The sequence below is a fragment of the Benincasa hispida genome, chromosome 8, assembly GCF_009727055.1.
Source record: "Benincasa hispida cultivar B227 chromosome 8, ASM972705v1, whole genome shotgun sequence".
NCBI classification, from domain to species: domain Eukaryota; kingdom Viridiplantae; phylum Streptophyta; class Magnoliopsida; order Cucurbitales; family Cucurbitaceae; genus Benincasa; species Benincasa hispida.
The window spans coordinates 17331465-17341381 of NC_052356.1; the positions used below are offsets into that span (position 1 = coordinate 17331465).

General features: G+C 33.9%; 1 protein-coding gene across 10 annotated transcripts; it reads left to right on the plus strand.

The window, feature by feature from the left end:
* Positions 1–3177: 3177 nt before the first annotated feature.
* LOC120082769 (beta-glucosidase BoGH3B-like) lies at positions 3178–9469 on the plus strand. 10 transcript variants are annotated; one of them, XM_039038068.1, is made up of 9 exons: positions 3178–3446; positions 3545–3749; positions 5326–5416; positions 6195–6340; positions 6499–6742; positions 7263–7367; positions 7449–7631; positions 8321–8522; positions 8623–8764. In XM_039038068.1, the coding sequence occupies exons 1-9, from the start codon at positions 3287–3289 to the stop codon at positions 8646–8648; spliced, it is 1362 nt and encodes a 453-aa protein (XP_038893996.1). In that variant the 5' UTR covers positions 3178–3286; the 3' UTR covers positions 8649–8764. The 10 variants fall into 10 exon arrangements, 6 of the variants coding, with proteins under 6 accessions (XP_038893996.1, XP_038893993.1, XP_038893994.1 ...); XR_005483273.1 differs by having other exon boundaries at positions 3179–3446; positions 8412–8522; XR_005483271.1 differs by having other exon boundaries at positions 3179–3446; positions 8416–8522.
* Positions 9470–9917: the final 448 nt, after the last annotated feature.

Genomic DNA, 9917 nt, shown 5'->3' on the forward strand with positions numbered 1-9917 from the left:
TGGATTATGAATGGATGTTTTTATTATTTAAGTTTATTTGAATTTTAATGAGAATAATTGATACATTATGAATGAATGTTTTTAATAGAAAAATTGATAATATTCTATTGAAATTTGCACTAAAAAATATTTTGTCTCAATTAAAATTGCATTGGGAAAGTCCATATTTGATTAAAAAAATATATAAAAAAACAAAGGCGGGGAATTTTTCCCTGCGGGGAACCCGATCCCTGTGGGGAATCCCCACCCTGTCCCCCGTTGGGAAATTTGCGGGGACGGGGACGAGAATGGCTTCCTCGTCTTCGCCCCGTCCCGTGGACATCTCTATATATAAGCCCTCCTTGATAAAGGCCTCTAAGGACGTGTTGGTTCGACTAGTTGGTCTTGGACACTGATCAATGACCCATTGATACCGCAAGCGCACTTGTCAAATTATAGTAAAGTTAAAACGACCTAAGGCCAAGTATTGTCCTCTGGGAATTAGTTATTAAATCTCCTAGCTATTACGAACTAAACTAAAGTGAAACAACGAAAATAACATTTAGCCATGGAAGAGTGCAAGCAAGAAGACAGTCTAAGGTATCAATTTCACTAATGGACTGTTGAATTTAACCTATAAATTATTGAATCAATTACTATCAATTACCTAGATCTTGAAGCCTTTTATCCAAGCTGCATCTCGAAGTCAGCCTTTTCTCTCACCTAATCACTAGTTCCTAAATCTTTTTGAAACCAGTCAACTAGACAAGGTACTATGATCTTTCATCATCAAACTCTATCATTCTTTTATTATGCTAGTATACTCAAACGAAAATTTTGTATGCAATATCTAATAGAAAATATTATCGCTGGAGTAAGACAATAAATCATGCATCAAACAATGGTGATTGAAGGAATCAAATCTCCAGTAGAAGCAAATTATCGCCTTACTTTGATTTTGATTTAAAAATACAGAAAAGAAAAATTACAGAAAAAAGAGTATGCTGTAATTAAAAAGGTTAATCATACAGGACACAATTAGGTCAGAACCTAATTATAAAAAGAATTTTACTTTAATATCATATATTAAAATAAATAAATATTTGAATAATATTCCAATATAAAGTTCTCTCGTAATCTATAGTTTCAATATGAACCTCATTTACATTAAATGATTAATTATTTGAATCATATTCAAATAGATCGATCTTCCTTTATTACATAGTTTTAATATGAATATCATCCATGTTAAATTATGAATTATTTGAATCATATTCAAATACATTTATTCTCCCATATAATAGTTCTAATCTGAATCATATTCATAATTAACTATTTACCAATGTACCTTCATACATTAAAACTTATATTAATTGTATCCAATACAATAAATATATATTTTTCTTAATTAATATGAACACTTCAAATTATTCTTTTATTACCTTGATTCTTTTTGGTTTGTTATGAGCTAGTAGGACCTTATGAATCTAAATATCATAAGCTCCAACGATTTGAGATTAATTAATTAACCTCCATTTATTAACTATGGGGCAAACCATTATAAACCTAGTTGCACTCTTTTTCACTATAGGACAAGTTGTTTCCATAGATATAATCACTACACAGAAGACGATCCTTTACGAGATGTTCGTAATTACAACTGACTCAAATGTCCATTTACCCTTATAATTACCTCTATGTCCTTAAGTACCACTAATCCTCTAATGAGCAATTTGTTTATGACTTAACCATAAATATAGTCCCTCTTCGGCCAATGAGAAGGTAAGGCTCCATTGTTTAATTCCTGAAGTCAATAATAAATAGAACTACTCATCTACTTACCCTCTACAGAAATAAGTGAATTCTATCTTGTGAAATTACGTTTCCAGCTCCCTATTTGGTCAAGTCCTCAAAATGGTAGGTTTATTGATTTGGTAGTATGAGTTACTCTCAACCATGCAAATCAAAGGACGAGTCTCATAGAATGAGTTCATAACTTACTTAGGATTAAAATCGAGTTATATATGATCCTCCTGGGAAACATAAATCTTTTAAACTAAAGGATTTACAAAGAGAAATTTAATATTTCATGGTCAAGTCTTATATAACTATTTATATAGAATACCTCCACTCACCTATCTTTTTAATTTGGATTGTATTTTTCTTTAAGAAAAATTACACGGTATGAAATTTGTTTCAAATTAGTCCATTTCAAATTTCAACAATCAAATTCCTATCATTTTGAAAATACTTCATTTAAATTTCTCTATTAATGAAAACGGTTAAATTCTTACTACCGATTGACATGACCTTTATTTTAATAACTAGTTACAAGTCACATGTGATGTGCGTGTTTATAAAATTTGTGATGTAAATGTTAGAAAATTTATTTATTTTTTTAAAAAAATATATAAATCATGTAATGACTTTAACTACTGTATACTTTATAAGTTTGTGATAAAATTAAAATTTTATCTAAAAACATTAAATAATATTGCAAAATTGGTAAGGGATGCACCAATTCAATAAATTATATTTATTCCACTTAAAGGTATATATATATATATATTTGTAAAATGGAAAATTTGAATAACCACACCTCTATTACCTAATATCTCACACGTAAACTTGAAAAGTCTTTTTTTTAATATATAAATTGTATTAATATATGAATGAATTAATGCATTCCATGTATAAATCATCTAGCAGATTGTCGTATTCCATATCTGAACAAATATCTAAATCCAAAGAGTTATATTTTAAAATTCGAAGGATATCAATAGACACTTGATAATAAACTATACCCTAAACTAATAATTATATCACTTAAAATTCTAATTTTTTTTTATAAATGTATCAATTTAAACTTTAAACTTTTGTAATTATATCAACTTGAATCTTTCATTATGTTTTATCTGAATACACTTATAAATGTTTGGAGGTTAAATTGATACAACTTAAAAATTTAAGATTTAAATTGATATAAGTTTTCATTTAAAATTAAAAAATGATATAGATAAAAATTGCTCCAAAAGAGTGGTCACAGAGTTGTGACGTGTAAAATCATTTGAAAACATACGTTTAATAATGAGGGACTGAGAGGTGTCTTGGGAGTAGTGGGCGGTCACCGGTTTTTATGTTGTCTCAAAAAGACAAAAAGACAAAAAGCAAAATAAAATCGTAAAAATTGACTGATTGAGACTTGGCCGTGTCAACGCCTATAATAGAAAGCTGCGCTTGTAAGCTTCATTCTGGAGTTCACTCTCGCCTTCATAGCGAGTCGAGTTGGGTGTTCTTAGAGACAAAAATGGAGGCCACCGATTGTATCTATAGAAATTCTAGGGCGCCCATAGAAGATCGGATCAAAGATCTTCTCTCACGGATGACTTTGAGGGAAAAAATCGGGCAGATGACCCAAATTGAGCGCACTGTGGCCACTCCCTCTGCGCTTAGGGATTTCGCGATCGGTACCTGCTTCGATTGCCAATTGAATTCCATATTTTGTTGCTTTTTTTCTTCAATTTCTTTGGATGATTGTTGTGGTTTGTGGCCGATGGATTTGTAGGGAGCGTTCTCAACGCCGGTGGTAGCGCTCCTTTCCATGAAGCTTTGTCGTCGGATTGGGCAGACATGATTGACGGGTTCCAGTATTCGGCGCTTCAGTCGCGTCTTGGAATTCCAATTATATATGGGAGTGATGCTGTTCATGGAAATAACAATGTTTATGGTGCTACCATTTTTCCTCATAATGTTGGCCTTGGAGCCACCAGGTATAAATAGTTTTGATACTGATGATCCATTTTGGAGGGTCCAAATGAAATCGGACCCTTTTTTTTTCTTAGAAACTATGTTTTTGGCTTCTGAAATTACCAAAACACAACTTTGAATATTGTGCATGTGGGTTGGTATGTCTCTCTCGTTCCTCTGGCTCTTTAGTCTTTAGGGTTTAGATTTTTTCGCTCTTCACTTACTTTCTCTATTTTCTCTTGCTCTTTTCTCTCACTTTTTGTTCTTTGTTCTTTTTTATTGGCTCTTTTTGAGACTTAAGAGTAAGGATAGAAAGCAAGGATGCATAGGAGAGAGCGAGAGTTGAGAGTCGAGAACCCGACACGCTTGCACATTAAGGTCGTTTCGGTAATTTTCGATGATGATGATGCAACCAAAGGTAAAAAAGTTTTAAGAGGTGGGGCGGATTCTATTTTGGGTCCATTTGGGTGAACTGTACTATTGTCTCATAATTTCTCTTCTCTATAGTTTATATACATGTTTATATCTGCTTGGCATGCATTGAAAATGTTTGTGAATATGATTCTTGTATGAAAATTATTTAAAAGTTGCATCTTGAACTACACCAATCTTTGTGCAATCTGTTCAATTCCCCAACCACAGTTTGTAACATATTAAACTTTTTTTTTCTTCTTTGTTATTGTGTGATTGGAATGAACTGCAAAAAGATGTGCATAGTTTTAAATGCACCCAGTATTGCTCTTTTTGTATTTCTGATTGGACTTTGAAAAATACGATGAAGTGTCTTGGGATGCAGACAGACTTGAGAAATGGTAAACTGGCTAACAGTTGATTTGTATTCTCTTGCTTAATTGTCCTGACGCAGCTGCGATTTTATGGCAATCTCCATCTTATGATTCTCGCCATTGACCTTTTGGCTTTTAGAGCTGAGAGAATACACATGCGAGAAAATTTCATAGAGCTACAGTTATTAGATATAATAATTTTTTATTTATGGCCCTGCATAATTATTAAATATTTCTTTTATGGAGCCTATTACTGCCACATTATTGGGAAATTTTCTATACATTTGCCACTGCCAACTCTATCTTGGGCCATTTGGGATGGCTTCTGATGGAAGAATCACTAACTAAATGCTTCTCTTAAAAAACCCTCCAAACAATTTTTTATTTTAAGAAAAGTTTGAAAAGTGCTTTTAGTGAGGGAAAAAAAGCACCTTTTACCCTTTCGAAATCATCCCAAACTCATCTTTAGTGCAAACCAAATGGATTTGGCACTGCCCAAGATTACAGAAGGAATACTAACATTGCCTACAGTAACTCTCAAAAAAAAAAAAAAAAACATTGCCTACATTACCATTCAACTTTTCTCGTCAGGAAGAAAACTGAACTTAGATATCGAAGTAATGAAGTTGACCTTTTCCTAAGTTGCTGAATTTTTTAGAAATGCATATGCTGGCACATTTTATTTTCAAGAAAACTATAGAAGGATTTAAAATGCCAACTTTGAGCCGTCCTTTCTCTCTTTCAATTTTTTCTTTTTATTATTATTTTTCCTCTGGCTTTACCAGAATCTCAGTGTAATTTGAATGGATGATAGAGATGCTGATTTGGTTAGAAGGATTGGGACAGTAACAGCTCTTGAGGTTAGAGCGAGTGGTGTTCACTACGCATTTGCCCCTTGTGTTGCTGTAAGTAGACATGCATAACTGTACAATATAAATGTGTGTGTTTATGAATATAAGGAAACAAAGCTTTTGCTTGAATTAATGAAATGAGATTAATGGTCAAAGTGTAAAGGAAAAAAAGAAGACAAAATCTTTCGACCATAAAACAAAGAACTAAATAGGAAAAACAAAGAACTAAATAGGAAAAACAAAGACATTCCAAGTTAAACATAAACCTTGAATAGAGAATCTTCTTGCAAAAGACTTGGAACTTAGCACAAAGAGGAGGCCTTCATCCGAGCAAGCTGCAAACCAATCAAACCAAGGAATAGCTTTTAACCGCATCTGATCATTCAAATATGGGTATACCAATAACTGAATTATGTAACCTGTAAACGAATTTTCAAACTCCCACTAAATGCAAAAGATAGAGAACAAGCACCTTAACAAGACTTGAAAAACACAATCAAGGAATAGGTGTTGAAGGTCTTCAATACTAGCCATACAATACTGACACATAGAAGGAGATGATCAGCAAGAAGGAAGCTTCGTTTGTAGAGTGAAGAGCAATTTAAAGACTACCAACATTACCCAAAGAACGATATTAACTCTTCTTGGGCATTTTGACTTTCACAAAGCATTATATTTATTGTTTCTTCTCCTTCCATAGCACATGTTCTGAGAAAGCATCTGTTTGGAGAATGGTCTACTGAGAAGTCTTTTATTTGTTAATGTGCTATATGCTTCCCTTTGTATGTACCATCAGAGTGCAATGTGTATTCACAACAAATGAGTCTGTCAGGTATCCAGAGATCCTAGATGGGGAAGGTGCTATGAGAGTTACAGTGAAGATACTGAAATTGTTAGAAAAATGACTTCTTTAGTTGAAGGGTTGCAGGGGAAGCCGCCAGAAGGATACCCAAAGGGCTATCCGTTTGTAGCTGGAAGGTATAAAGAAAACTTTATCCATATTTCCTGGTCATGCTTCATTGATTCCACTTATAATGATAATCATAATTAGTCTGCATCAACTTGTTTTTTTGAATTACTATTTCTTGTTGGCCTTGTAAAGATTCCCTCTGATTCATTCTTTCTATTTACCTTAGAAATAATGTCATCGCATGTGCAAAACATTTTGTTGGAGATGGGGGGACAGATAAAGGTTTGAATGAAGGGAATACCATTGCATCTTACGATGACTTGGAGAGGATCCATATGGCTCCTTACCTGGACTGTATTGCTCAAGGAGTTTCAACTGTTATGGCATCTTATTCTAGCTGGAATGGGCGTCTGCTTCATGCCGACCGTTTTTTGCTGACGGAAATGTTGAAAAATAAACTTGGGTTTAAGGTACATTGGACAGTGATATTTCTGCAACTTATTTATTGTGTGTGAACTTTTCAGACCCAAGTTGGCTTTTCATCATCCATTACATCATAAAAAATTCTTAAATCACCAATTGACCAAAAAATTTAAGCTGATGGGTGAAGACAAATTTAATTCTCTATCATCTAATACTCTCTTTCACTTGTGGGCTTGAAATATTTAGAAGACCCAATAAGTGGAAATTAATATTAATTGGGAAGGAAATAATATTGTAGGGGTTGAACACAAGACTTCATGACCACCTCCTTTGATCAATCTTAACTCACCAATTACCCAAAAGTTTAAACTGATAGGTAAAGGCAAGTTTAATACGATATCATCTAACAAAAATGTATCGTTAGAGTGAGGATGGTACAATAAGAGTGTTCATGAATTTGTAGTCATCCTCAAAGTTGTAGCTTTCTAAGAGATTATATTTTCCCTTAGAGTTCGATTTCTATTAAGGCAAATGGCTGTAACATTGTGTTGGCATTACTCGATGCAGGGTTTTGTTATTTCTGACTGGCAAGGAATTGATCGGCTTATTAAACCAAGAGGCTCAAGCTATCGGTGGTGCATTTCTGCTGCAGTTAATGCTGGCATAGACATGGTGGGTTTAAGGCCTAAACTACAAATTCATCTTTTTATTGGTTACTTGAGTTTTGCATTTAAAGGACGAATTGATATGCAGGTTATGGTGCCCCTTCGATATGAAAATTTTATCAAGGACTTGCTATTTCTGGTTGAATCCGGGGGGATTCCAATGGCTAGGATTGATGATGCGGTTGAACGGATATTGAGAGTGAAGTTTGTTGCTGGTGTTTTTGAACATCCTTTCAGTGATAGATCATTGCTAGACGTCGTTGGTTGCAAGGCAAGTTTCTGACCTTTGTCGTAGACTAGTAGCTGTTCCACATTTGTGATTACTGTTTTCGTGAAATGATGAGGCAGCATTACTTACTCGTGAAACATAAATCTCATTCATCCCTTCAGCCAAATTGATTCAAGTTGGCCACTTTTTGCTTCATCCATGATCTTCTAGTTACATCAACTGTTTTATTGATTTACTTGTTCAAACAATAAAATGCAAGGGAAAAGATTAGAGATCACACTCAATTGTCATGTGTCTTTTCAGATGCGAAGTTATAGTATAGGCTGTATAGCTAACATTAGCGGCTCTTATGTAGAGAATCAAAGAAGATGAGTTATTTTTCATTTCCATGAGTAGGAAATGCCTTTGGGGGCTTGGGTTGATCAACAGTGAAGTAATTGGAGTTGAGCTAAACCAAGTTCTTGTGCTATGTTGTGCTTACTTTAAAAGGTTTTCCTTTTCAAACATTTTAGTATTCGTTATGCAAATCTTTCCTTTGGGTGCTCTCTCTCCAAGTTCAAGATATATATTTGAATTGGAGTGCTTTTATTTTCTTCGATTAGTTATTTTGTACTTCCTAGTATTTCTATTCTTGTTTCTATTTCATTGTAATCCGAGCATTGGTCCCTTTTCATTATATCAATGAAAACGTTTGTTTCCTTTCCCAAAAAAAAAAAAAAACTTCCCTTCAGCTTCACCGAGATCTAGCGAGAGAAGCTGTTCGCAAGTCTTTGGTTCTTTTGAGAAATGGAAAAGACCCAACAAAACCTTTTCTTCCGTTAGACAGGAAAGCGAAGAAGATTCTTGTAGCTGGTTCACATGCAGATGATCTTGGATATCAGTGTGGAGGGTGGACAATCTCCTGGGATGGGATGACTGGCAGAATCACCATTGGTATATAATTTAATGCATCTCTTCTCAATTTAGAGTTCTTTTTTTATTCTTAGTTGGTATAACATTCTAACACTTGAACCTCTGGTCTCTTGGTTGAAAGGATTAAGTGATTGTCATCTTTGTTAGGTACCACCATCTTAGATGCAATCAAAGAAGCAGTTGGAGACCAAACAGAAGTAATATATGAGCAAAATCCATCAGCAGTCCGCTTGAATGATCAAGATATATCTTTTTCTATTGTGGCTATTGGTGAAAGTCCATATGCCGAATTCACTGGCGACGACTCCAAGCTTATGATACCCTTCGGTGGAAATGACATTGTAAAAGCAGTTGCTGGCAAAATCCCCACATTGGTAATTCTAATATCTGGAAGACCCCTAGTTTTAGAGCCAACAGTAATGGAGAATGTTGAAGCTCTGATTGCTGCTTGGCTTCCTGGAAGTGAAGGAAGCGGAATCACTGACGTTATCTTCGGAGATTATGATTTCACTGGCCGATTACCGGTTACATGGTTTAGAACGGTCGAGCAACTCCCAGTCCATGCTGAAAATTTGCAGGATGCATTATTCCCTTTCGGGTTTGGGTTATCATATGGTAAGGAGGAATCTCCTCAGCAATCACAAGAGTTCAGTCATGAACTGATCTGAGTGAGTCCACAGATCTGATCCAGAAATTGGGCTGCCCTTTCTTGTTGATAGGTATTTTCCACTCTTCTCCCATTCTTGTAATTGGTATTTATGCTGATAGTTTGTGGGGAAATTTGTATGCCTTGGTTTTATGTTGTGCTGCCATTCATCAAATGTGGCTCAAGTTTCTGTTGGAATCATGTGTAGAGTTTGTATAATAAAAGTTGTTTGTATAATAAAAATGATGTCAATAAGAAAAAATTATCAATATGTACTGTATTGTGGACAAGACATGTTTTCAGAATTAAAGTATTTACAGTCTGTTTTGGTTTTCGTCCAAAATAAAAAGTTAACCATGGAGGTTACTTTGCAGTTTGCTGTATATAAATTAAACTAAACAGTATACAAACTATTCTTAAAAAAAAAAAAAAAAATAGCTAAAAGGTCGCCAAACCAGTTGGGTTAGTTCGGCTGGTTTGGTTTGGTTTGGTTGATTTAATTTAATTTTTAATTTGGTTAAATTACTAGTTTAGATTCTGAACTTTCAGATTTATTTTTTGTCTCCAAATTTTATAAAATGTCTAAATAAGTCTTAACTTTTAATCTTAGGTATAATAAGTCCTTAAATTTTTTATGATGTATTTAATAGATCTTTGACAAATTCAAAATTTTATAAAATTAAATGACCTATGAGATATAAATTTAAATATTGTCTAATAGGAATCTAAATTTTTTATGATCTAGTAGATCTGAATTTTTTCTCTCTAGA